General features: G+C 46.3%; 1 protein-coding gene across 1 annotated transcript; it reads left to right on the top strand.

Annotated features, from left to right (window-relative positions):
* Positions 1 to 1,750: 1,750 nt before the first annotated feature.
* Positions 1,751 to 26,463, top strand: LOC122163822 (pre-mRNA 3'-end-processing factor FIP1-like). The gene is made up of 16 exons (XM_042825332.1): positions 1,751 to 1,877; positions 2,383 to 2,422; positions 5,127 to 5,211; positions 6,489 to 6,595; positions 7,634 to 7,692; positions 8,482 to 8,592; positions 11,010 to 11,140; positions 12,482 to 12,606; positions 14,593 to 14,698; positions 16,658 to 16,856; positions 17,492 to 17,518; positions 19,921 to 19,978; positions 20,557 to 20,612; positions 21,133 to 21,319; positions 22,915 to 23,073; positions 24,971 to 26,463. The coding sequence occupies exons 1-16, from the start codon at positions 1,784 to 1,786 to the stop codon at positions 25,101 to 25,103; spliced, it is 1,677 nt and encodes a 558-aa protein (XP_042681266.1). The 5' UTR covers positions 1,751 to 1,783; the 3' UTR covers positions 25,104 to 26,463.
* The last annotated feature ends 1,315 nt before the right edge of the window (positions 26,464 to 27,778 follow it).

Genomic DNA, 27,778 nt, shown 5'->3' on the forward strand with positions numbered 1-27,778 from the left:
TGGAGTGCAGTGATGCAGAGTTCTGAGAGTGGAGAAGAGCAGAGGTTTTCCTATTTTATTGCAGAGGGATTTTTATAGCACTGCGGAGGGAGCCTAACCTGAGCATGGATAATGTGTTCATGAAATAAATCATTGGCTCGTGTAGTGCACTGTGACCAGAGGACAATGCAGCCTTTTGTGTGTGTTAGCAGGGTAACTTTGTAGCTGTGAAAGCAAGGCTTAAAATTAAAGCCTTCAGTTCATCCCTGGGGGGCAAACATCACATTCCCAAAACAGGCACGTGCAGTATTTTTTGTTGAAAACTGATGTCCTCAGTTGTTTTGGACAAGCACCTGGGTTGACGTGCTGTTTAGGCATGCAACTGCTGCTGATTATTATTTGAGAAACGTAGAGAATGTTCCTTTGTTATTATGCCACATATAGGAACGTTTGGCTGAGCTGCGATATTAATCCGTGAAGGGTCATGAGATGTGATTGCCTAGGCTACTGCAAAGGTCCATTTTAAGAACATTTGGGATTTTGCCCCTTATTCTACTCTTGGACTTTTCAGTAATGAAGCTTGCCAAAACATATGTGCCAACATATTGATAATTTTATACATCTTTTGTATCAGCATTGCTGTAAGTATTGTATCATATGCAGTTGAAGTGTTCCAGCTGAGGTTATTTTTTTTTAGTTTTTATAGATTTAAATTTTATAGATTTAAATCTTCATTTGCTAGACTAAATATTATCCTTCTCTCACAAGCAAATTTTTCTCTTTCGGATCACCCTGTTTGCTTTATGTTTGCTCGTACTGCGTTTGAATTAATTTCCCTTCAATACGGGTAAGTAGAAACAAGCTGGGATTGGTGATAAGGGCAGCTCATCTCTAGCATTACGCCAGGTACAACGACGCAGATGGCTCCCTCTTCGTTAGAATAACGCGACTCATTAAAGGATCCCATTTGTCTCCGTAATGGCCGTATTGTATTCCTGCTTCGTAGCCAATCCGCGTACAAATCCGCTCCTTTCTCTTTAGTCGCTTCCACCTCTCCATGGCAAAGAACGCTTCTCAGGCAGCTTCCCGCCTTCTTCAGCGCAGAGCGGGGCGAGCTCCGTTCCGGCCGCCGTTCCGTAGCGCTGCAGCGGGCGCCTTGCTCCGCACCGCCGGGAGCGGCTCACAGATCCCGCCCCGAAGGCGCTGCCGTCATTCACACGGAGATATGGCCGGCCAGCGCGGATGCCGCTGCGAAGGACTGAACCGTTACTGCGACTGCCGAAGACGGCTCGCTTGCTTGTTCGCTCGCAGCCCGGGCGGCCGTCAGCCCCGACACTTGCCGCCCGCTCGCGTTCTTCCCGCCCGGGAGCAGAAATCGGCGCCGCCCCGCCCTCAGCTGGGCCCGGCGAGGCGCGAAGCCGCGGCTCGGCCGCTCCCCCGGCTCCCTCGGCGCATGCGCTCCCACACCGGCGCATGCGTGCTGTTCGTCCCGCTGCGCGGCGCCTTTGTGGCGGCGGGAGCGGGTGGCGCTGGGGTTCGGGGCCGCCTCCGCTCCCGCCGGGGGTCCGGTCCGGTCCTGTCCCGTCCCGTCCTGTCCCTGTCCCCACCTCCCGCGGGAGGCAAAGAAAGAGCGATGGCGGCTCGCTAGCCGGGCGTCCTCGGCGCGGCCCGGGCCGGCGGCTGCGGCCCTCCCCGCCCCGTGCCGAGCGCTGCGGGCGCGCGCCTCGTCTCAGGCCGCGGCGGGAGCCGAGCGGGGCCCGGGAGGCCGCGGACGCCGCTTCTCCTCCTCCTCCTCCTCTCGGCCATGGCCACCGAGCTGGAGCCGCCGGCGGCCGGGGCCGTGTCAGGCGGGGCGCCACTGGAGGCGGAGGAGGATGAGGAGCACTGGCTGTACGGCGGTACGGGCCGGCGTGGGCTGGGCGCGGGGCCGGGGAACGGGCTGGGGGAGCGGGGCCGGGGTGCGGCTGTGTGCGGGGATGGGGCCGGGGCCCGGCGTCTCCGGTGTTGGTCCGGCTCAGGCCGAGCCGGGATTCCTTGAGCCCCCGCCGTCCTCTCACGCCTCCCGGCCGCACGGCTCCGCAGATGTGTTGGAGCCGCACGGAGCCCCGCGGCTGCCGCCGGCTCCCCACACAGCGCGTGCCTTGAGGCGGCTGTTCTGCCCTGTGGGTGCGGGTGTTGAAGTCTGTGCCTGCTGGGAGCCTTCTGCAGGCGGCTGCTGTTGGGCGTGTTTTGGTCGGTTGTGGGTTGTTTTCTTGGTTCTATCATTTCTAGTTGAAATTTAGGCTGCCCTGAGGTTACGTTTGCCGTGTCACAACTGGGTATTTCTCTCGCTGTGCATATTTTGTACTTAAATCTATCTGCTGTGCCTTCTCTTGAATAATTTCATTGTTACCATTTTTCCAGATGACACCACTGGTAAGCAAGAAGACGGACCAACTTCTGGGTAAGTCGGAGGCTGTTTGTTCATTCTAAGACTGTGCTGCAGTGGTCAAGGCGTGCTGAGCACAGCCTGAGGAATGCCATGGACCAGTGCTGCTGCCGGGTGCCTCCCACCCTCTCCGTCACACGGGGCCGCTGCCGTCAGACTGGGCCCACAGTGTTTGTATGTGTGTAAGGTGAACTGGGTCAGTCGGCCCATTCAATTTAAAACTCTTTCTTCCTTTTTTTCCCCTCAAATAAATTTTAAATCGGGTGTATTCCAGTTTAATATCCAGGGAAAATAAAATGGCCTGGGGGTATGATTTGATGTTGGTCAGGTGTTAATACTGTGGCATATAGCCTGGAAAAGCTAAAATCCTTGAGCCTAAGTTAAAACCTTAATATGATCGAGTCAAAATTTTTTTGTGTGATTTGTGAACTATCTGGTTCAGGTAAGACTGTCAAGCGAAAGCTGTGGAAGCAACTCAGTGATCAGTATTGATTTTTGTGCATGAAATCATTGCCTGCTCTTGACAGTAACTCCTCCACAGTTGCACAGTGTGTTCTGCACCAGCAGGACTTTTTCTCAGCAGTTGCTCTCTATTGCCATTTTATATGCATGATGGTTGTCAAAAGGCTCCATAGCTCACTAAGCTGTGCTGTGCTGAGAGCCATCACACGTTCTTGGTCGCATTCACTGTTCCCTAAGGTCATTGTAGATCTGGAATCTGGTACTTTGGTGATTGTTACTATCACCTACTACATATATACTATCCTACTGCTGCAGTACATGCCCTGTGCCTAGGGAATAGGACAAACTGAACAAAACAAAACAACAAAACAGAAGTTTTAGCTGTGATATGTGTGACAGCATCCTTATTGACAGTGAGTATCCACCTGAATTCAGAGCTGTGGTGCGTTCTGTGACGTTGTCTCTTTGTGGCCTCTGTTAGCATTTACCCAGGGATGTGGTGCTGGCTTGGCTGTAATGTTTGCCTCTATCCACGAAGCATGGTGCAGGACACAGGGCCCACTGTCATTTCCTAGCCTAAGGGACATGTTGGACGCCTGCAGTCTGTGCAGGATGCTGCACCATCCGCACACAGTGTGTGGGGTTACTTTGGCTTTCCAGGGAAATAGAACGTTTCTTTGCCTGCACGTGATGGCTGTGGTCCTGACAGGTGGTTCATTCCCACAGAGCAGACAGGTTAGGGATTGACTGTTGCTTAGCTAGTGTTTATTTGAACTCCAGTTCATACATTTTAATGCACACCCACAGATACTTCATGTGACTGAAAGCTGGAGGTAATACTTGCCACTCTTACTTTATTCAGCCATCTTTGATTCTTAAGAAAGCTGCAGGATTGAGATCAGTGTTACAGGTTGCCTGGATGTGGCAAACCTCTGTCAAAGTTTTTGGAGCCGTCTGTGAAGTTTGCTGTAGTGATGCATCTTCTGGTCCTCGTGTAACAGGCCACGTCTGTGACTTTGATGTACTTCCAGAGGCTGATTTTTCACTTAGACACCTCTGCTAATTTGTATAACAAAGTGTCTTCAGCCATCACCTCACAAGCATCACTTCAGCTGCTGAAGTGTCCATCTCTTTGGTCTTGACTTGACTGAAGTTCTCTGTATATGGGTGGATTTTGCAAGATGAGAGCTTCAGTGACCGCTCAAATTATTCCTGTCTGATTTTGTTGTTCTTTTTCCTCCCTAGCTGCTGAGTTGTGTTAATATGATCTGTGGCTTATCTGTTTGGTGTGTCCTTTTGTGCAGCCTTCTCAGTGGTTTTAATCTGACCGGTGTTTGGATTCTGTTGGGTTTTACGTGTGTTTCTGTTTGAAGATAACTTTGTGTGTGTTTATTATCAGATGTGATGTTTTAAATTAACTGCAGAGTTGTTGGGTTTTTTTTCCCCCACGAAGTACTGGTGGCAAAACTGGCTTGGGCTACTCCAGCAGTGTGTTATTAAATCCAAAATTGTTTTGAAGTTCTGCTGGGTTTTTAACTGTGCCATTAGAGAAGAATGGCCTCTCTTCACCTGCCAGATCTGTAACACTCAGTATACTCTTTTCTAGCTTATGTGTGCCAGTTTGACTTCCTTGCTTGGTGAATGCAGTAGGCAATGTTAGCAATGTACCAACTGTTTCATGGGAGATAAATCTGAAACTGACCATTGTCGCATTAGGACTAATCTGTAATGAACGGTAAGATGGGGTAGATACTTCTCTGTCTCTTCTTCATCAATAAGTAGTTAAAGTTTAATGTAAGCAATTTGTGGGAAGACTAAAATCACTTTCTCCTTGATTTCTACTGGTTAAACATCCCTGTTGTTTACTGTATACACATATTATTAGCAGTCTACAGGACAAGGTAACTTTTGTTATTCTGAGGACGTTGAATTATGGTTTTTTCTATCAGCGGTGATTGTGTCAAACCAAAACTGAAAGCTGTTGCAGCAGCCACAAGCATAAACAGCTGAGTGATGCTTGGCTTTGCTGTCTGTCAGGTGTTCTTTGGAATCTCTAACCTTGCTCTTCCCAAGAAAGGCAAAGCCAAGCAAGGATGGTTAGCAATTTGTCCCACATCTGAGGTAACTGCCAGCAGCAAAAGCGCACTTCATGAATAGAACCTCTGTATGAAAGTCACCTCGGCAAATGCTTTAGAGATGTTTGTAGGTGAACCTCTGGGTTGGATTTTTACTTATTTTTGCCTGTTGCATTTACTAGACATGCAGAATCTTCTCATCCTCTGCAAGATGCTCCTCAGGAGAACCGGCCCGTCGGCAGTGAAGACAGAGAGGTGTCACAGCATGTATGTGTTCCACTGCAACTGGTAGACATATCTGGTTTTGTGCTCGTAAATATTCATATATAAAACGATCTGTTTGTGAAGGCGCTGGTCCTGCTCTCAGATACATTTGTACTGTTGTGGAGTCCTGTTGCTGCTGGTGACAGCAACAGGATTCTCATCTTGGTCTTGTGTAGGGGGGATTGAGCTGTGGTCTGAACATTGCTTATGCCCACTGAGATGGTGAGGGAAGGCCTCTGAAGCCACAGGCTGAAAGGAAAAGCACGATATTGCCATCAGCTTTCTATATAATGTTATTTGGGTATCAATAAAATACAGGGAATGCTGCAGTAGAAGGCCCAAAGCGCTGAGATTGCTGGGGGTCTCTTTGATTCTTCCTCAGACCTCATCTCAATGCTGAGTGATGGGAAGAGGCTTGCTTCTGCCCTGTCTGTCCTCCAGTCTTTTCAGTGAGGTTATTTTCTGCCACTGTGGTATGTTAATAGTGTTCCTGGAGAGTTCTGTCAAACCTGCTTGCTGTGGAAAGGGAGGGAGCACTGGGAGCAGCTTCCCCGTGCCGTTTTGTAGTGGTGAAGTGTTAATTCAGCTCATGCATCTTTTAAAGCTGCACCTGCTGAATATCTTAGAGGTTTCCTGCTCTCTTGTACATGAGCAGCAGAGATGTGTTCTTGATCACAGTGGGTGCTGCACCAATGGCAAATCAGCAACTGCAGAATGAATGTGTGAAGTTAACAAACTCATTGTGAGAAATGAGCTAAAGAGAACTGTTCAGCAGCTTCCTGCTGTGAAGATTGTGGTATGAGAGAATATTTATTCCAAGGGCCTTACGAGGAGGCTGGTGAATATTTTGGTGACTTTATTTGTGATTTTATACCATGACTGTGGAGCAGTAAAGGAATGTCAGGCTCTCCCACCTGTCTCAAAGACAGTGGAAGAGTTGGATCTGAGAAATGTGTCCCAATTCTTTGAACTGGGATCAATCAGTCCCACCTTGAGAAGTCTTGCTTTGATTCTTGTCTAGAGTCATTTTTTTCAAAGGACACAGCATTTTCTTCACAGCCCTCTGTCTGTGTTGAAGGCATCCATGGTGGTTTTTTTTTTTTTGTCTCCATGGGCAACTTGGTACAGCTTTGGAGTGCAATAGAACTCATTATCTTTATATCAGGTCATTCTTTATAACAGTCCTTCCTCATACAAGATTGATAAGATTAGAATTACTGTCCAGAGGAACTTCTCAATTGTATGTGTTAGTAAACTCCCATGTGTTTTCTTTCTGTAAGGCCCTTCCAAGTGGAGAAGATGATGAAGAAGACAGTGATAGTGACAGCGATGATGACGACGTGAAAGTTACTATTGGCAATATTAAAACTGGAGCACCATCGTACATGTATGTATTGCTGGGGTGATGACAGGGTTTGATCTGAGGTGGAGCTGGTGCATTAATTGGGATTGGAAGCAGGGATAAGGGTTGGTCTGCATTCTGGGAGACATGGGAGCAATGGCCAGAAAGCAGGAATGGAATTCCTTGTTGAAATCCATTGTTAAAATAGGTATGATGTTTCATGGATCTGCTGCTGGAAAATTAACCAAATATTTATTATTGCTTGATTGAGTAAAACTGAAGTTGGGGAGCTGCATTTAATTCATCATCTGTGAAAGCTTCAAGAAGAAAGATCTGTATTGTTAAGAATTTACAAAAGCTGTGAGCTGACTAGTTTCAGCTACCTGGTTTCCTGTGATTCACAAACGGTGAGGCTGATTGTGAACTAGGAAGTAGTGTCACTGAATTAAAATAATACCTGAATTGGCTTAATAAAAATAATAAGGAGTATTTTTGCTTTTATCAGCCTTCCTTTGAAGGAAAGAACTTGCACGTACTTTGTAGCACATTCTAATTTTTTTACTTCATGTGTTTTTCACATCTCCAGTCACAGAGGTAGTTTGAGTCTGGGGGTTGCTTTGCTAAGCAGTGCTCCATCCTTTTTGTCAGCAGCTCACTAGATTTTGTAGACATCCTTTTAGAAATCTGATCCTTCTTTGCCTCTCTCCTCAGTGTGTGATACAGGTGCAGCTTTAATTTCCATGTTGTTCAGTTCCATTTAAATAATCATACCCATTCTTCTAGCCACCAAGAACTCTTTGAAATACCTTTGTGTTCTCCATCAAGACAGCTCCCTCATATTAATGTTGTTGGCCAGTTGGCCAGATTGTTTCCTGCGTTTCCACAGGGTTAGGGAAAATTGTGCTGAGTGAATTTCACTTCTAAGGTGCTCCAGCTTGGATTAAAAATTGTAGAGAGGTGTGAGTAAACCAAAGCGAGCAAAGTGTCTTGTGAAGGATGTCAGGGTTTGACTGTACTTTTTGTAGAAAAATTCCAAATAATTTGTCTGAATACCAACCAATCTAGTTGTTCTTTTCCATATAGGGGAACTCCTATGAATCTGAACTTAAAAACGGGTAGAGGCTATGGAGCATCAGCTTCAGGTATTGCTGTTACTTTCGTCCTTCACATTTTGTAATATTTCACTTTTCTGGCAAAGGCAGCTAAAGCAGCTGCAAATCTTCTCTGTTTGGAGGAAAATAAATTAACAAATCTGATTTAAAGTCAGAACAATAAATGGAGAAATAAAGAAAAAAAGTCTGGCCTAGTGTATTATCTGCACATACTTCTGCAGATCAATTTTTCCTCACTGTTCAATTTAATGTATGTAGTATACTGAGACTTGTATTCTGTCCTTCCTCATACGAGAGGCTGTGTTTTCATGGCCTTTGCATGCTTCAGTAATTTCTGTATGCAAACAACAACTTACCCTCTGATTGAGAAGATGAGCACAAATTTCCTTTGGGGGTTCTGTACCCAGTGAGGTTTTTCTGATTCTGGTCAGTACATTGTCTGTCCAAAATAAATCCTGAAAAAGTCTTTTGTTTTAAGAAAAATTGCATGTTTGAGGAGGGAGAAGTTAGTATTTTGCCTGGGGAGAAAAGTTCTTTTCTTTGTTTGGGATAAATTTCATACATGCTGTAATCATTCACTCCAATATCAGTCTGTGTTGAATTTGCTTCTCTGCTGTTCAACTGCAACTGCAGTGTGCTCTGGCAATTTACAGAGTAACTAAACTATTTTTTTATTTAGAAGCTGACTGTGGTTTCCTCTGTGCTGTAAAGCCAGCACTGAATTCAGAGTAGCACTTTTTTAACTGGAGCAATTTGTTCTGCAAATTAGTGGATAAAGGCATTGCATTAAAGGTAGTAACATTTTCTCTTTCTCCAAAGCCAAGTTGCAGCCCAAAGGTATTGATTTAGATGCCGCAGGGAATATAAACGGATTGCCTGTTATAGAAGTGGATTTAGATTCGTTTGAAGACAAACCATGGAGGAAACCAGGTGGGGCCTCACAGTTTCTTGTGGTAAATATTTTTTGCAGTTGTCTTTTTTATTTCACGTGTACTTCCTGTCCTTTTATTGCTGCCATGGCAGGGGGATGCCCGAAGAACTTATTTTGCTCAGCCTCTGATGTGCTTCTAGACAACTGGTTTACAATGTTTTGTTTGATCAAACCACGCTTTTACCTAAAATTGGGTTGCACTTACTCTATTTATATAATTTTCCTAAAGGGAACACTTTTAAAAACACAGTTAATTCACTAGTTAGTAAACGTTGCACTGAGAGCAGTGCAGTACAGTTGTTTGGCAGTGGTGACACATGCTCTGCTCTTCGTGTGCCGCAGCTCACTTCCATCTTGTGGTGGCCGTGCTCCCAGCCACCCCGTGCAGCTTTCTCGTGTGGGCCCTGGCTGAAATATCCCCTCTTCAGGGCAGTGGTGGTGAGAATTGCCACGTAATTCTAACAGGATTCTAACAGTTGCAACGTATTCTAACAGGAAAGCATTTTTTTCTTAAATTCTGCTGCTGCAGATAGTTGACTAAAGGAGAGCAGAATGCTTCCTACTCTGATACGGTGGGATTTTTCTTTTAGAAAAACAGCATTGCCTAATTCTTAGCCAGGTTCTGCCCCTAGGTGTATGGCTGAGGAAGTCCCCACTTACTGCTTCAAGACCGTGTTACGTAGGCAGAACTTTGCACAGCAGATCTTTGTATATGCACAGCCTCTTCTGTCTTCATCATTTTTATTAGGGAAATTTCTCCTTGGAAGCCACAGCTGTGAGATACTACAAATGAACTCTTGTATCAAATTAAGACAGAAAAAACAGAAGTAAATGGAAAAGCCAAAGAGATCCAAGTATTTGCTGTGCTAATGTGATAAAATATTTAACAAAATATTAGCTGAAGTGTGAAGTCCATTTGTCTCTTTTCAGAAATAATTCTTGTCCCAGTAGGCCCTGTATATTATCCATCTTTCAGAAGTTTTAGTGTGCTTAGAATTAGTACTTCTGTAAGGTTATCTGTGGCATATTCTTGATATTTCTTGTCTACATGAAATGAAGGGCATCAGAGTATAGCAGTGCAAGTAACTGCTGATGTATTGTGGTATCAAACCAGCAGTAAGCACCCTGTGATTAATAATAGTATAAAATTTGTAGCTTTTCATATATAGGAGTGTTCCAATTGATTGTGGTGTGAGAATGAGAGGGCTGGGAAGAGAAGAAGTTGAAAGGAAAACAAGTGAAGTTCAGAGTCAGTGCATGGAGAGCAGCCTGGTCGTGCTGACATCCCTAAAACAAAACAGTGCCGACTAGCCCTGAAAAACAGCATTGGAGTATGAATAGAGAAGGAAGGTGTCTGCAGAGGTGTGGCCCAGAAGTTAATTTGAGATGGCAAGCAGGTAGCTTACTCAGCAGCCTTTCAGGTTTATGTCCTTTACAGGTAATTGTTCAGCTGGTTGGTATCTGTTTGAGAGAGAGGATGAAGAAATACAGTGTGGAAAAAATAATAGAAGGCTGAAATATAGGCCAATCAAAGAGATAAGTGAATATTTCTGAATCTGCCTTGCTGACATCTGTGTATTTGGGAGGTACAGCAGGAGGAGTGGCTTACCCTGGAGATGAACTTAAACCTCGCTTTGTAGATCCAAGCTTAGCCTGACAAGTCCTTGTGTATCTGCTGCTTGCTTTGGAACCGTCTGGCTGGGATTGCCCTTGCAAGGGCTTGTAAGGGACACTTAGCAAGGTGCAGGATGCCCTAAGATGCTTCCTGATGCCAGGTGTGCCTTGCAGAGCAGCTGCATTTGTCGCTGTGCATCTGCATTCAATCGCTGCAGTTTGAGGCCTTCTCTCTTACTCAGAAGTGTTCATGTGAAAATTGAACATTTTACAGAAGAGTGAATATCAAAGTAAGATAACATCCTGGATGACCACAGTTAGGATTGTGTCTAAGATGTAATAATGTAGTATGAGTCGTATCAATAAAAAAAGAAAAGAAAACTTTAGTGCTGTTTCATCAAATGGCTGAGCTCCACAGTTTCTGCTCAGAAAAGCAAAGGCTGTGATGCTGCCTGAGCTTTGCTAACAAAAGGTTCTATGGCACCACTCTGTTTCCTGGTGGTGCTTTCCCCAGTTCTCAGCTCTTTTGAACAACTGTGGGAAATCAGTCTGAAAAAAAAAATCCAGTTGCTGAATAACTGTTTGGAAGCATCTCTTTTTATAGCCTGCATACATACTGTACTCTACTTCCCAAGCAGTCCCACTGCTGGTTAGGCTGCAGTCCAGTTGCAGCAGTCTTAGCTGTGGCACACAACAGATTTCTGACAGGATGAAATGAGCTGTTCTGTTTAAGCTGTTGGAGGACGGTTGGAGAATGCAGGCCTACCAGAATCCCAGTGTTAACCTCTACTCTCTTTATCAGGTGCTGATCTTTCTGATTACTTTAATTATGGATTCAATGAAGAGACGTGGAAAGCTTATTGTGAAAAGCAGCGACGGCTTCAGCTTGGGCTGGATCCTGCTCCTCCCATCAGCACTGAAAATAAAATCACAGTAGGTGTCGTGTAATCCTTGCGTGTGTGTACAGTAAAACTAGGACTTGTTTTTTGTAGTCATGGAGATGATAGTATAAGGGTACGTGGTCACTTACTTCTGAGCTGTTCCCTATTCCTTCCAGTGATGAGAAATACAAAAATGCCTTCAAAAATTAAATCTCGCTGCTAAAAATCTTGTCTCTGTGGAACAAACAGCTCTGGCATCCCCCTGTACTCAGCACTGGTGAGGCCACGCCTCGAGTGCTGTGTTCAGTTTCGGGCCCCTCACTACAGGAAAGATGTTGAGGTCCTGGAGCGTGTCCAGAGAAGGGCAACAAAACTGGTGAGGGGTCTGGAGCACAAACCTTATGAGGAGCGGCTGAGGGAGCTGAGATTGTTCAGCCTGGAGAGGAGGAGGCTCAGGGGAGACCTCACTGCACTCTACAACTTCCTGAAGGGGGGAGGTTGTGGTGAAGAGGGATTTGGCCTCTTCTCCCAGGCAACGAGCAGGACACGGGGTAATGGCCGCAAGTTGTATCAGAGGAGGTTCAGGTTGGACATAAGGAAGAACTTCTTCTCTCAGAGAGTGGTCAGGCACTGGAATGGCTGCCGAGGGAGGTGGTGGAGTCGCCCGGCAGTGTTCAAGAGGCGTCTGGACGAGGTGCTGCGTGATGTGATTTAGTGCTTGTGGTGGCAGTGGTGATGAGGTGATGGTTGGACTAGGTGATCTTATAGGTCGTTTCCAACCTTGTGATTCTATGATTCTATGGCAGCCTGGCAAGTTTGAACCGCTTGAGCAGCAAGACCTGAGTGAGTGTCTGGTTGATTTTGAGACTGTCCAGGTTTTGGGGTGTCTGATTAGTAGATCCTGTGGATAGGAGTATGATTGATGGAACTACTGATTTCAGGATTGATCTGAGTGAAGCTGGGTATCGGTGGCTGTTAAGGTTGCTGCTTGTTCTTGTTGCAATTGTGTAGCTGCATTTTGTTTTTAGTGATTGCTTTGGATATGAACCTGTGTAGAATTTCATTAGGTGGCTGACAGCTGTTAATCTGAACTCGAACCAGTGAGTCAAGAACAAATATTACTATCTTCAGTTTTGTTTTGAGGGCTACATGAAACCGAATGTGAGATTATTAAACTTTTGGACTCCTAATGGGGAAAAATGTGGACAACAGTTTGGAGTAGCCAACTAGTCTACAGAAATGTCAGCCTCCTTGACTGTAGAATAGGTTGTTTGTTTGCAGGAGCACTGTGATTGTTTCTCATTGGAGACTTACAGTGGAGTCTTATCTCTGATGCGTCAGTGATTTATAACTATATGCATTAAACTTGTGTGTTACATATTGCCTTCCTTAGGTCCAGCAAGGAAGAACAGGAAATGCTGAAAAAGAAGTGGAAAACAATATCATCAAAACAGAATTCAAAACAGACTTCTTGGCTCTTGTCGGAGGGCGCATGAAAGCTGGGCCTCCTCCCAATAGGTAAGAGATGATGCAGATATAAAGCTTGTGTGCACTCTGACATAGTTAAGGTACACCTGGGCTATATCTGAATCTCCTCAGACTGGAAACTGAAGAAAGATTTCATTTGGCAGGAAGCTACTTTGGTCATTCATTCCCTATTGTCATCTGCAGCAGTGCTTTGCTTAGGGTTGTGCAGCCCCTGCCTCCTCATTTATGGGTTCCTGTATTCTGGCCAAAGCGGAATGGTTCTGGGAGTGGGAAAAACAAGGCAAATCCCTCAGCTTTGAGAGCACACCTTGCTGATGGCTTATGCTTACTTGGCTTATTCTCATTCCCTTGATGTTAATCTTTGCCTTTAAATGAGGATGAATTACATTTTTGGCAACTGATGAGAGGAGCTATTGGTTTCTGAACATGTGTGCTACGCTGGTAGATGAGTACTAATTTGTATCTTCCTGCCACAAGAGAATCCACAAGGCTGGACTAAGCAAAACAATTGAGTTATTTTGATTGACAGCCACTGTGGGGGAAATTGCTTTGACTTCATAAGGTAGTAGGTTTTTTTTAATCAAAAGCTTCAGAAAAATAAAGCTGTAAGGAACTAGAAAGGTCAGAGACTTGGAGTTCTATCTTGCAGAAATCAGTTTTACGTCCCAGCTTTCCTTTTTCCAAATAAAGCTTTGTCTGAGAAAGAATCAATCAAATACTTCAAGTATAAGCTTATAAAACACTTCTTGGTCTGTTTGCATGTGAGCAGTGTTTGCATGTGCTAGCATTTCTGTCACTGTTCCTAGTGTCATCAGATTGGTCCTGCTTTTTCCAGATGTTATGCATTCCTCCTAAACTTTGAAAAATCTACAGCCCTGTAAGAGAAGCTGGTGCTGTTTTAATGATGCTGCAGTGTTGTCCATTTTGAAAGTACTGATACAGGTTAATGGAGCTTTTGTTCAGGACCAGGAGGAATATCCTCCCAGGATGCATCACAGTGTCTCCAAAATCCTGGGATTACCACTGAGATTTCTTTTTTTTGCTTAGACAAAGTAAGCAGGTTTCACTGAGGAAATTCTTTGTCTTACCAGCGAGCTGACATGGTTTTTGTTCACCCTGTTTAAACTGCCTGCAGAGTTAGAAAATTCTGCTAAAGTGGGAAAAGTTGCCATGTTTTTTTCTGTAACTGCTGGAAAACATGTCTACGGCCAAATTTACAGAAATCTATTGCTTTGTGATTATAGGATGAGGGATTATTAGACTTCACTTGTGGACACCCCTCTCTCAAACTTGTAATGATGTTACAATAAGCTTCTATACAGATGGTCTTGCCCTGAGCACGATGTGGGTATGATGTAGAAGAACAAAGCAGAATGCAGTGACTGGCTTCCCTAAAGCACAGACAGCACTGTGTCTGGGCTATATGAGTATGCTTTTGTTCATGCTGAAGACAATGGCAAAACTTCTTCGACTGACAGAGTAGAGTGTTGGGAGGTGGGATAGAAAGTATCTAACAGTCTCATTTGTAAGTAGTTTTGTTGGTGTGGGCATCAGTTGGAAGATTACACTTCTCTTAGTTTCTGTCCAGACTGATCATGCTAAAGGCTTCTCTTGATTAAATATTCTTTTTCATTCAGCATGATCCTGGAATTATTACTCAAATCCAGGGAGATGGCAAAGGATTTAGTTCTGAAGCTGTGTCTAAAATCCATGATTTTTTACTCATATGTGGTGGTTCTTTCTTTCTAAGTGTTCAGAGAGACCTAATTCATCCCTATAGGCAGAGCTCAAATTGTCCACATGTGAAAAAATGCCATCTCATTCATCTCCCATCTCATTTGCCTCTTAACCTGCTAGTGCTGCCTGCAGAGTTGTGTCTTTCCTGGAAGAGAAATAACTTAGCCATTTTGCTTTATGTTGTTGTGCATGAGAGAGGTGTTTCTGCTGGGGGAGGAAGGGGGGAACTGCTCCTTTTAATGTCTTTGAGCCTAAAAAGATGCATCTGCTTTGTACCAGGAAGCTGGGTGGGACAATTGATGTGATCGGTGGCCAGGCTGGCACAATTAGGAGAGTGGAAGGAAGACGACGTGATAAGCATGCCTCTGAAGAAAATCCCATTCAGGTAAATGTTTTGAGCTGTCTTAAAGAATTTTCTGATTTTTACTGCATTCTCTGTGAACCCAGATGAAAGTCTGTGCTTTCCTGACTTGCCGTATAACTGTTCCCATCTACAGCGTAGTGAGCAGTGTATCACTCCTCCTAAAGTGTGTGTATGCATCACTCTCTTTTGCAGGTTGAATTAACTTCTGTGCTAAAAGCTCCTTGCTAGGAGCTGGAGATTGTCCTGTCAAACACCAGCCTTCCCATCTGGGTGGGAATGCTCAGTTTCCCTTTGTCATTGGCTCTTCAAGGTATTCTCAGATTGCTGAGTTGGGGGGCTCCTATGTGGATTATTCCCTTCCTCTTTACTGTTAGGTTGGAATTTCTAGTCTTGTAGTGGAGAACTCCTGCGTGGGGCTTGCATTTCTTCAAAGTAACATTTAGACTAAGATGGCAGATGGGATCCTGGGCTCCATCAGGAGAGGGGTGGTCAGCAGGGACAGGGAGGTGATTGTCCCTCTCTACTCGGCTCTCGTGAGGCCCCATCTGGAGTCCTGTGTCCAGGTGTGGAGCCCTCAGTACAAGAAAGACATTGAGATTTTGGAAAGGGTCCAGAGGAGGGCGACTAAGATGATCAGGGGGCTGGAGCACCTCCCCTATGAGGACAGGCTGAGGGAGTTGGGCTTGTTCAGCCTGGAGAAGAGAAGGCTGCGGGGTGACCTCATTGCAGCCTATCAATACCTGAAGGGAACCTACACCCACGAGGGGAGTAAACTCTTCAAAAGGGCTGACAACAGCAGGACTAGGGGAAATGGATCCAAGTTGAGGGAGGGAAGATTTAGGTTGGATGTTAGGGGGAAGTTCTTTACAAGGAGAGTGGTTAGGCCCTGGAACGGGCTGCCCAGGGAGGTTGTGGATGCCCCGTCCTTGGACGTGTTCAAGGCCAGGTTGGACGGGGTCCTGGGCAACCTGATCTGAATGTGTGTGTTTGGTGGGCCTGCTAGGCAGGGGGGTTGGAACTACATGATCCTTGAGGTCCCTTCCAACCCAGGTGATTCTGTGATTCTGTGATAAGCATCACAGGACATCACCTGCATAGCCTGCAGCTTCAAACTGGATCCAGTTCAGATCTATGTCCATCAATTTCTGGTAGACTTACATGGCAAGAACACATCTCCTTCTACCTTTCTCTTACTAACCACCATTAATTCACAAAACAAAAGGACAACTTTACCCTCTCTGGGCACAATTTTTGGTTTGTGTTTTTACATGTGTTCTCATGGTCTGTTTACTCTTTAGTGGTCAGTTTCCAGCTTTTACCAACTGAGGCCAAAAAAAGAATTTGTTAAGAGAAAATTTGCTGGGTAATGGTTGTTTTTCCTCCCACTTAGAAGCTTTGATACCCTGTATTTCCAAGTCATTCTGGTCTCCCTGCATATTGATAATTCCTTCAGCAGTAGTGAGTGTTTAACCTACTTTTGTTGGAGATGTGAATCCTCTGGCCTACATGGTCACAATCTAGAGCAGAATTGGCCTCTTGTTGTCTTTGTGAAAGACGAACTGGATTTAAAAAAGGCTGAAAGATGACAAATAGAAAGCAGAGCAGCGTCACCCTTGAGGGTGGCTGGTTTTTATTGGAAGCCTCTGCAGGTGACAATTCTATTGGAGAATAGAATCTCAGCAGTGGAGCAGACAGTGTAACACCGAAATGTTCAGCTGTCTTGCACAGCTCTGCATCCTGCTTGAATCTGGTCTTGCTGCTATTCTGCTTAAGAGAAAGTGTGTTTGTAAGAATATTGTTTGCTTTGATAACTTTCTTCCTCCCCAAAGGGTGCTGTGCCCAGGCTCAGCACGGCCTAATCTTTTCAGGTGTCTCAGAGCCCGTTTTGGTAATACGCTTCCTTTATGCTGCTGGACTGAGGTCCTTTCTGCAGGAATGAATAAGACTAAAAACAGTTTTCCTTTTCCTCTCCCTCCCAAGGTTCTCGGGGATCATGGAAGCAAGCCCCAGCCCCCGCAGCAGCCCCAGCAGCCGGCGCAGCCGCAGCAGCCCCCCCAGCAGCAGCCCTTTGCTCCCCCAGCCGGTCCTCCGCCACCCCCACTTGCTGGACCGCCGCCGCCGCATTTCCTGCATCCCCCTCCCCCTGTCACTTCTGTGCCACCGCCACTGCACCCTCCAGGTGGGTGCTGAGCAGAGCAGGCAGCCTGTGCTGCAGGCTGGGGCATCCCAGGCTGGGCAAATCAGAGGTTTGGTCAATAATTGCTGCGTGCGGTCAGACAGCGGGTACTTAGGCTTAACCAATCGTTGTTCAACGTCTCCTTCAACCATTTAAACATTTGTCCTTAAATATTTTTAAAATAGGTCTGTTCCTTGAAGAAAAAACTCGAGGTTTTGTTTCGATGAAAGGGTCTTTAGGTGTTGTGGATCCTTTTGCTTTATTGCTAAATGTTGAGAAATGGGTTTCTAATTATCAGTGGAAGAAGAAAAGAACAAGAATTGCTGACCTGTGTCAGATCATCAGGCTGTTTAGTACAGCACCTGCTTGGTTCTGACTCGCTGCAGGTGCTTCAAGAATGATGCTCGAACTGTAGTATGAGAAGGCAGCAGAATTTAATATTATCATACAAAGGTAAACATCATAATTTGGGAAAACAATTCTTTGTAAGCCAGTTACTGTTTAAGAGCGCTTTTTTCTTCCACTGGCTTGATTGTTCAAATGTGTGAAACTTTATTCAAAAGCTTTAGGTTGAGGAGCAGAGGATGATGTGCTTTTCCTTTTGTCCTCATCTGTTTTCGTTGTGTTTGTTTCCGTAGGTCTGCCACCACCCGGTCCAATTCCAGGTAGGTGTTAACTTGTCTCATAACAACAGCGTGCACAGATGGCCCTATTGAGCATTTGGATTAAGTAACTTGAAAGAGGATGACACTGGGCCCATTTTAGAGCACAACTAATCTAAGGTTAATAAACTCCAGTGCAGCACTGAACTCTAGCTGCTTATTAACAATTAGTAAGGGTTCTTAATTCTTTCTGTCTTTCTGACTTTCTTAAGAACAATCCAGCAAAGGCCAGTTAGATTTGAAATAGTTTAGTTCTTATCTTACACAGCAGGTCTCTGAGTGACAAACTGATGATTTGTATAGGAATTTGGTGTGAGACTGAGCAGAAGGAATGCAAGAAGTACCAAAGAAATGCCATTTCCAAAAGAAGCCCTTTGCATCGTAGTGTGCCTTAGAGCTAGTGAATGCTAATAAAGAGATGTAACAACCAATCTTTAGCATAAACTGTGAACCTCGCTAGCTCAAAGCTACCACAAAACTGAGTTTCCTTTAATTGTAACTGTTTTTTCTACTATACATTTTGCCTAGTCCAGGGAAAAAAAAAACATGTAGCAGTATTTCTGACCAGATGCCATACATCTGCAAGGCCAAGGCTGGTGGCCACCACAAACATGCAGTCAGGCCACTGCCTCTGTGTTGTGCTGCACAGTTGATGCATCTCCTTGCAGGTCTGCACTCAAAGCACTTTCTTGGACCTAATGTGCTTATCCTCACTGTGTGTCAGACATGCTGAACTTGTTGCACAGCTTTCTTGTTTGTGCTTTTGTGTTCATGGTATGCCCAGAGCTTCCCAAATAGGAATGCAGAAAACCTCTACCAGCTGGGCTATCTCTGAGACTCAGATAATTTCTGTTTGTTAAAACATCACTCTTCATACTCCTCTCAGTGTACATTAATATTGCAGAGCTGGTTCTCCTTGTAGTACTTAAAGAAACCTTTAAGTACTCATAATAAACTTGGATTTAGAAAGCTTTATTGTAGTGAAACTGGATACAAATGCTGGTCTTGATTCTAGACACTGCAGCAGTCAGGTGCTAGTCAAGTGCATTTAGATTTAAGTTGTTTGGGAGGAGTAAGGTAGAAGAAATGACCTGGCTGGTACAAGGAACTTACAATTCAGGTAACGAGGTTGAAAAGGGAGATGAAGGAGAATACTACCTGCTAATTATGGTAATGAAGGTGATCCACCACCATTATAGCTTAGGTGTTCATAACAGTAGCACTTTGAAGTACTTGGGCTTGAGCAAGTGAGCAAATGTGATTGAAATGCTCTGGGCATTGTATTTTATTGGAAGATCTTTCTTTAAAGAAAAGAAAAAACAAGCATCTAAGGGTGAGACTGTCCTTCAACTTGTTTGCAGCACAGGTCTCCGCTGGGTGAGTTAGAGACTTCAGGCTGGTTCTGTTTCAGCGAGACCCCCTTCTTGGGAGGGGTTCTGCTGACCTGCTTTAGATGCTTACAGGAGGAGGTGATGAATTGTCCCAGGTTTCATCAGCTGAGCTGGCTCTATCTCCATGGTCTTGAAGAGGAGCCTGGAGCTGCTGGCTTTAACACGAACAGCTGCAGTTGGGCAGATGGCTCCTATCTTTTCAATCAGCAGTGTGCTCTTTTTTGATGTTAAATGGTAAACAGATGAATTTTTATGCAAAATCAAACCAATGGATGTCAGTAACTGCTATAGGAAATAATGGTTGCTTGCAGTTAGAAAAGAAATTTAGGAAGTTCTCTTAGGAGCAATTGGCATGTCCTTCTCACTTCACATTAGTTAAGGTTGAAGAGTTTAGCTTTAAAGGCTTATGTCACTTCTGCAGGTCACCGTTGTGTACTGCTGAATTCTCCTTTCTGAAGGTAGTGGCTTGTGGTCCTTCGTTAGAAATGGACTTTTTTTTTAGCCTATGATCTCTGCCTTGTTGGTGCCATGTCTTCTTATTGTTTTTAGTCATATGAATATGTGCTCAGAAAATTGGCTTCCTTTAAGAACAGTGATGGACGACAAGTTCCTTGTAACTTTCTTTTACTCGCCTTAATCAGTGGAGCAATAAAACCTTTACCATAGTTGCAACTTATCTGCATCTCAAAACCCATGCTTTTCTGTCTTCCACAGGACTGTAAAGATTAATGTTTATGTCATAATTAATCTTACATTTATGATGAACAAGCCAAAATACAAGGTAGCGCTTCCTTTATTTTTCTTTCAGTAGCCCTACAAAACTAGCACAGCTAGTTTTAATTTTGGTTGGAGATGTAACCCTAAAGGAAAAATACTGCATTCCAAACAGGTCTTCGTTCAAACATTTTATTTTATTTTAAACTTTAACTGCATTTACCTGTAAGCAGCAATGAAGTCTTGTTCCCCTCAAGTACGACTGTGGTCTCTGTGTGATGACTTCCATTCTGTGTTTAGGGCTCTTCCCGCCGCCTCTGGCCCCGCCACCAGCTCTCCTCATCCCAACGCTGGATGGGTAAGGCTGTGCCTGGGGTGGACTCTCCATAGGCAGGAGTGATGCAGGGTCCTCCTGAAGTCAGCACCAGTGGTTGCTAGTCTAGGTTTTGTCCGGGGTGGGAGATGGGAGAAGATTCCAGATCGAATTCTGTTTGCAAAGTGCTGATTGATTGCACTGGTTTGCCTTGTTTTGTCGTGCTAATGGCATAGGAAAGAGTAAGTTTTAGGGTTGCACTTTAATACTGAGCAGTTGATAGCGTGCTATGTTCATCCAGGTTCCCTGTGAGTCTCCAGGTGCTTTGTAAGCATGGGTTATTTCCCAGGAAGCCTTCTGTGCCTGAGTTACACCAGGGAGGGGTAAAGCAAGGCAAGCAGTTGAGGTAAAACAGTTTCAAAAGGTGTGACAAAGCAACTGCTCCTGTGGGCATTGCTAAGAATTTACAATGCAAAGTTAAACACAGTCACTGGAACCAGGGGTTTCCTGTGAGGATATCTTCATAAAACGTGGGTTAAATGTGCAGCACAGACATTCCTACAGGTGGTTTAGCCAAGGGCTGCTGAAGTGAGTAACCTGCATTCCATTCTCTGTCTCCAAAGGCAGCCAGCCAGCTACAACAACAGACAGCCCCCTCCGTTCGGCTACAACTCTGCGGGTGAGTACTGAGGACAAGGAACAGTCAGACTGCTCGCATCTCGCTGCTGTCCCTGCTGCTACCTTACACCCCAGAAGTGGAGCCTTGTAATGGCTGACTGATTTTGGCTGACTTGGCAGCAGGAGGATGCCCAGCTCTGTAGGCCCCTTTGCCATCTAAGCCAGGATGTCTGGAAATTTTTCTGGTGGGGACCCCATAGTGCCTCCTGCATAGGAGGGCCAGCAGAGAGCTGTGGCATTGCATAGCCATGGCATAAAGGACGGGTGGTTTTGCAACACCAGTAAATATGCGGTCTTGATTGTGTCTTCCTCAGGGAAAAGGTGTTCGCTTGTTCTTAGCAAACTGATAAAGGTGAAGAGGGAGATGTGGGCGTTGTGGGGAGCTGGGCCTTTGTTGTCTGCAAGAGCGGGGCATCACCTTTAGGTCCAGCTGTTTGGCTGGGTACGGCTGCGGGGATGGATGGGTGGGAAGGAGGCTGATACTGCTCCAGGCAAACAGGATTGCTGCTGTCTTGCTGCAGACTCGGGTTTCATCAGCTACCCACCCATCTCCACGTCCCACACGCCCTGGGTGACCACGGTGGACAAAGGCGCCAGCGGCTCTGGCAGCAGTCACTGGGAGTATTCGGGCTCACGGCGCGAACGGGAGCGGGAACGGGAGCGGGAACGGGACAGGGACCGCACGCCCACCACCAGCGAGTACAACAAGTGAGTGCTGGGGCCGGCGGGGTCCTGCTGCAGCCACCTGTGCGGGCTCGGCCTGTCCTGGGTGCAGAGAGGTTTGCCCTGGATCAGTTACATTTTCTGGCAAAGCGTACTGTGGGTGAATAGGAGCCAGTGTCACTGGCTCTTTTCTTTTTATTTAATCCAGCAGGACCAGTTCTGCTTGCTCTCCCACTTGTAATGTGAGGCCAGTGAATGGAATAGCCCCTGTCTATTTATTTAGTGTTTTACAGCTCAGTGTGAAGCAGCAACCATAAAAACTCCCCCTTCTTGTCTTGTGAATGAAACTGTCAAAGATAAAAGCTGTGCCTTGCTCAGCTGTCCTTGCAGAGGCTTCAGGGCATGAGTGCCAGTCACCAGGAGCCAGCCAGGAAAGAGGAACCCTTCAGGAGACCCTGGATGCTCCTGAGCAGTGCTGAAACAGTCATCTAGCTGAGAGCTGATGGGAGCAGGTGGCAGCAGTGCTGGGAGCACATGGGAGAGGGAGCTTCATCTTCCCAGTGTTGATCTAGGTCTCGTGAAGGCTCAGCTGCAGTGACTCCTCCTGAACCCATTCCTTATGTGCTCTGCTCCAGGTGCCTGTGGTACTTCTGTCCCAGGGAGCATCAGTGTTGTGCAGTCTTCAGGGTCGGGAGTGCCATCAGTCATTTGGAATGTGACCAGAATGTGCACTCTGGCAGGGCAGTGCTGCCAGCTCTGGGAGCTCTCAGGCCCCTGTATGGAGTAAACTGGGCAGAATTTCCTGGACTTTTTTCTTTCAAGTTTATGTGCACTGCGGGAGAAACTGAGGCAGAACTGAGCCAAAGACCAACGTACCGCAGTGTGAGGAGCTCAGGCTCCTGCACTTCCTGAGGGGTTCTTGCCACAGCCAGGTCCTGAGAATATTGTTGGCATTTTTGTGTGCTTTCAAGTACGCTGACTTCCAGGATCATGCTTGCCAAGCAGGGCAAGTGGCTATGCTCAATGGAATCCTTTAGAGCTCTCTCAGATGATTGATAATGCACATTTATTTGTCTGGCTTGTTTCCACGAGTCATACAATGCTGTTTCAGACTTCATTTCTCTCTGAGGCTGAATATTGTTTCCCACAGCGGCTCCTATTAACCCCCTAGACATCAGCTTTCAAAAGTAGAGAAGAGACTGTGGGATGAGTCTGAGTTTGGGTACGTTGTGCCCACCCTTGTGTGTAGGTTGGATGAGGTGCCTTGAACGCCTGGGTGCAGGCAGAAAGAGCCTGTCAGTGTCTCTCACAATTGCAGTGTGGGCAATCTGAGTTTTTAAAGTCACGAGGAAGAAAACAGTCTCCTAACTTGTAATTCTTTCCTGTGAGTTAGACTGTGGAGCAGTAGTGCAGTGAGATAGTCTAGCACCTGGGGAGGCAGAATGACCAAAGTAATACGTTTCCATTGATTTGGAGCAAGGCAGCTCGGGCTTTCGGGAGCACCACGAGTACCTCTGCCTGTTGGTAGCAGGGAGTGACAAACTTTGATGGGGAGGGGTTCTTCAGTCCTGTGAGCACGTCTCCAGGCTTTGGAGCCCACGAGCATCACATCCACGCCTCGCTTCCCACTCTGTTCCCAGCGAGGACGAGCGGTACCGCTACTACGGCCGGGAGCGCAGCTACGACTTTGAGCGGGACTATCGGCGCAGCCGGGACCGCAGCCGGGAGCGGGAGGACCGACACCGGGAGCGCAGGCACCGCGACAAGGAGGAGAGCAGCAAGCACAAGTCCTCGAGGCGGTAAGGGCCCCCTGGGGCTGAACTGGGCTGCCGGTGGGAGCTCACCTTCGCTCTGGACAAAATGCCAAGTGCTCCGAGGGTGTATTTTGGTCATGCCGGCATCCTGTGATCTGCTCCAGCCCTGAGATGTGCCTGGGCAGGGAGCAGCCTTGCTGCTTGCAGTAGGGCAGGATGTCGGTCGGTGCTACAGGACTGCAGCGTTGTCTCAGAAAGGAGAAGTCAGCCTGCACCAGATACAGCATCAGAGCTGCGTGAGTCCCAGAGATAAGACGTATGCATCGTGCAAATCCATGGGAAAAGCATCCGATTTCGGAATTGTGTGTTCCTGTGCAGAGCGGGTCTGGTCTCCAGTCTGAGACAATCTCAGTTGCTGCGTCACTTTACACCCTGGTAATGACTTGAGCAGACTTGCTCCCTTTTTTTGGGTGCTTTCTTTCTTTTGGAAGAAATTCATGACAGCTCTGTAAGTAATTCCCCTTTCTTGAATGTAGTGTCAGAAAAACTCTTATGTAGTGACTGCGGGCAAAAGGCTGTTCTCGTCCTTAAGGTTCTCATCCTTAGGTTTCTGAAAAGGGACAGATTTCTGAAGGTTTGGAAACGAAAGGATGGAAAGAAAGGCTAAGAGCATAATCCTCATGAAACAGAAAACAAATGGAAGCTGAGCTGATACTGGCCTAACAGGCCAATAGCTTTAAAGGCTATTTCTCAGCTTCCTGTACTCAGACTGGAATTCACCAAATTGGTGTCCAAATCAGAGAGCTTGATTTGGAGAACTGGGCTGCTCCACCAGTTGGAAATGAGGTAACTTCTCTGATTGCTAACCACACACAGATGCACTCTCTGTTGCTCAAAGTGGCAGAATGAAAAGTATCTTTTCCAAAGCAAATGAAGGAATGCTTTCTGTGTGAGGCTGCTCCTAGTGTGCCATCAGAGACCCTCCTGAGCCACCTGGCTGTGCTTTGGGCCTGGTCAAGGCATTTGCAGGTGGATGGAAGAGCTTTGCTGTAGTTTCCAGTTTACTGGGCATCAAGGAAATTACTTGCAGGTGGTTAAACCACCAGTGTGGCACAAATCACTGCCATATTGTTACCTGCCAGTAACAGAACGCAGAGAGAGAACGCAGGGCTTGCCAGGTGCTGCAGGAGCAGTGTGGGGCTCACAGATCCCCTGCACCACCCCATCAGCCACTTGGGCTGGGGTTGCTGCCCTGTGCCAGGGATCCTGGGTCAGTGCCCCCAGCAATGCATCTGGAAACCAGCTCTGGTGGAGGAGATAGAGGAGCTTTAAAGCACATAGCTGGAGAAGTGCTGGGTCATTTGTGAGAAAACAAAAGCAGACCTACCCTCCCATTGGGAAACCTGGGTCTCTCAGCTGCATCGACCCACCTCTTGCTTCTGGCCTAGGGCTTTCCCCAGCATGTTCAGAAGAGCAGAAGTTTCCCAGCATCTCTCAGATTTAGGACTCTTCCTTTTCTCAGCAGCCTCAGTGCTTTATATCAAAACTGGTGATATGGCAAGGCTATCGGAGTTCCCTCAGGAGTGGGATGGACGCAGACTATATATAATTGTTTATTATAAACAAATAGATCACTACCCCAGTGACCCTGACAGCATTCCCAACAGTGCACTGCCTGTCTAGCTGGGGTGCTGCCGCAGTGTGGGACATCCCACAGCTGCCTGGAGCCCAGGTGCAGCTGCATGTGGTGCCAGATCATCCCCAGTGAGCAGAAAACCTTCCCACAGCAGCGCAGTGCCCCGCATTGCTGCTCTGTCTCCTCGTGCTCTGGATCCCGGTGCTCTGCCTGTGCTGCACAGTTGGTGTGTTTGGTCTCGGCTGTGGCAGAGCTGTGCTGCTGCAGGCTCTGAGGCCTTTCCTCTCCTCTCTCCACCCCCTCCAGCAAACAGCACGAGAGCGAGGAAGGGGAGAGCCATCGGCGCCACAAGCACAAGAAGAACAAGCGCAGCAAGGAGGAGAAGGAGGCCAGCGAGGATGGCACGCAGGAGGGAGAGGAGCAGGACAGCAAGGAGTGAGGGCCCAGGAGGGACGTGCTCCTGTGGAACCAGCGGGGCGGCGGTGACGTTTCATTCTGGTTTTATTTTGTGTTTTCTTCATGTGTTTTTTTTTCCCAAGGGAAGAGGGCCTGGCTCTGGGTGGGCAGTGAAGCTCATCGCAGTGGTTTGAGTTGAGGCTGCACGTGCAGTTAAACCTTTTTTGTTGTTTTCTTTTTTGATACGAGACAAAATACAGCAGTACTAGTATATAAAGCACTGAGCTACTCTATTCATGAACATCCTTAGGGAGAACTTTGTCGTATCAGATCCTATGGTTTCTGATGGAAGATGGCTTCAGCTGAAACTAACACATTTAGGTAATAGTTTTTGTTTATTTTTTTTATGTCCATCATTCCTTTTTTGAAAAACAGGACAGTAAGTGCAACTTGAAATTTATTGTCCAAAGAGAAGTGTGATTTAGATCCCAAGAGCCAGCTTAGAGACTGGCTCCTAGTAGTGAAGTCTCACCCCCAGGTACAGTTCTGTGTAGCTATGAAAACGCATTCCCATTTCTGTGTGCCAGGCAGACAGCCTGTGAGGAGGAGCAGCTCGTGCTGGTGGGCCTGGGTCTGCCTGACTGTGCTCTGCTGCCTTCGGGGAGCTGTTGTGTTCACACAGGGTATGCAAAGACTTCAAAGCTTCTTTTAATCCATCATAAACATAGTTCTACCACGTTACACCCCTAAGTGGAAAACCAATGGACAACCCATAGTAAGAGCATGAGTTTCTTTTTAATTAGCTTTGACTAACTGTTGTTTTTTTTTTTTAACTAAGGGTTGAGCTGAATAATTTAGCGCAGTAGGTAACAGAAAGTTCCATCTAGCAGTTTGCCCTCATGGGGTTGGCTTATTTCTATTTGGATATTACCAACACTCCTGTGCAATGCATTCCTTCCCCCCTTAAATCTTAAAATAAATTCAGTCAAATTCCAGACTTTGTTTGGACTTTAGTACTGGTTGAATAGGGTGCAAACATATTTCTGGGTGGGAAAAACAGGGGAAGTGGTTTTGAGGGTTTTGGTATGCCTGGTTCTTAAAGAGAATGTTGCACTTCTGTTAGCATGAATCCACATGTGTCTCATTTTAAGTATCTTCCACTGTTTTGACTTGATATTTCGAACTGTTCTAAATCTCTGCCCCCAAATAATGTGGTTTTGAAACTTTACATATTTTTTGTATCGTAATCTTGCAAGTTGGAGTGTCATGTGAAGCTTACAACTGTAGAGACTTGAGCCAGTACAGCACTATGGCAACAGTTTATATGCTATGATGGTGCATTTGATGGGTCATTAACTACCAAACCTATGGGGAGAAGAATAAAGTATGGGGTTTTTTTTGTTGTTGTTTGTTTTGTAATATTGCTTTTAAAATGTGCTTTGAGGTCATGGGATGTACATGTGTGGGTGAGGTGTGTGCCACCAACCAGCTGCAGAACAAGGCTGCAATCAGGCTTCAAGGCCCCCAGTGCTTGCAGGGCCAGGGGAGCAGCTGGGGTGCAGGATGAGCACAGGGGAGATAGAAATAAAACTGAGAGGGATGCAGAAGGCTGGGTGCATGCAGTCTGGAAGCATGCTGGTGTCTCCTATTGCTTGGGTGTGTTTCGGTGCTGGCAGAGGCCACAGTTCAGCTTGCTTTTTGGGCTGGTTGAAGCCGTTTCTGCCTTGTCCCCCAGTGCTGGGCCAGCACAGTGTGGTGCTGTGCAAGAGGGTTTGGCTGACAGCAATCCTGTCAGGAAAACAGGTTGTGGTTGTGCAGACTCCAGTCCTTTGTGCAATTTGCAGCTGCCAAGCACAGTGGTGTGGCTGGCCTGTTGTAGAAGAAAGCGATGGGAGCGACGGAGGGCAGGAGCCAGCCCTGCTGCTGACAGATGTCTGCATCCTCAAAGTTGCACTGTGGTGACAAACGTGCTCCTGCGCTGCTGGGGAGCATGGAAGAGGGAGAAGCACCAGGGATCCTTGCTGGTGCCTCCAGAGCGAGTTTGTGCTCTGTAATTATGAAATCTGATTGTTTTTTTCCAGAACACGATCTGTGAAATCACTGGGGCACTGAGGGAAATGGCAGGCAGTGGCCCCCAGACCTGGCTGAGCTGGTTTTTGCCTTTCTTGAATCAGGGGAAAATGCTTGTCAGTAGAATTTCACGCTAAGGTAAGTGTAGAGTTTAGCCCCCAGGCAGTTCCTTCTCCATTTCTGCACTCAGGTCCAGGGGTGTACAGAACCACCCTGCATCTCTGCCCCTTCTCTCTTCCTGTGTTTGTGGAGGTGGCAGAAGCTGCCCAACCTTTAAATGGGTGTAATTAAGAGTGATCACATCCAGTCTGCATCCTGCTGCACCTGGCTTTCACGGTGGTGTCATGAAAGGGGGGAGGAAAGGAGAGAATCCTCTTTTGAAGAGTTACTGCTGCCAGTTCCTTCCTCGTGTATGTTGGTGAATGTCCTCCTAAAGACAGACTCAGGCCTTTCACTGATGCTAGCGGTGCTCACAGTTTTATTCTAGCACAATAAATAGAGGTGAAATGTTTGCCTTTGATGTATTAGAGATTTATAAAGATGGAGCTTTGGAAATAATCTTTGCTTATGTCAAGTAACTGCTGCAAGTTTCATGTCACGTTTTCTGGAGCTAATGAATGGTGACTCTAATATTCACGAGAGATCAGG

Source organism: Centrocercus urophasianus, unplaced genomic scaffold (genome assembly GCF_019232065.1).
Source record: "Centrocercus urophasianus isolate 14NV4802_14NV808 unplaced genomic scaffold, USGS_Curo_1.0 seq_24, whole genome shotgun sequence".
Classification (NCBI taxonomy): Eukaryota; Metazoa; Chordata; class Aves; order Galliformes; family Phasianidae; genus Centrocercus; species Centrocercus urophasianus.

What these genes read in the sequence shown, in the direction of transcription:
- LOC122163822 (XM_042825332.1), top strand. Translation starts at nt 1,784, where the DNA reads ATGGCCACCGAGCTGGAGCCGCCGGCGGCCGGGGCCGTGTCAGGCGGG. An exon ending in GAAGACGGACCAACTTCTGG is followed by an intron (nt 2,423 to 5,126) that starts GTAAGTCGGAGG and finishes TGCATTTACTAG; the next exon opens with ACATGCAGAATCTTCTCATC. An exon ending in ACAGAGAGGTGTCACAGCAT is followed by an intron (nt 5,212 to 6,488) that starts GTATGTGTTCCA and finishes TCTTTCTGTAAG; the next exon opens with GCCCTTCCAAGTGGAGAAGA.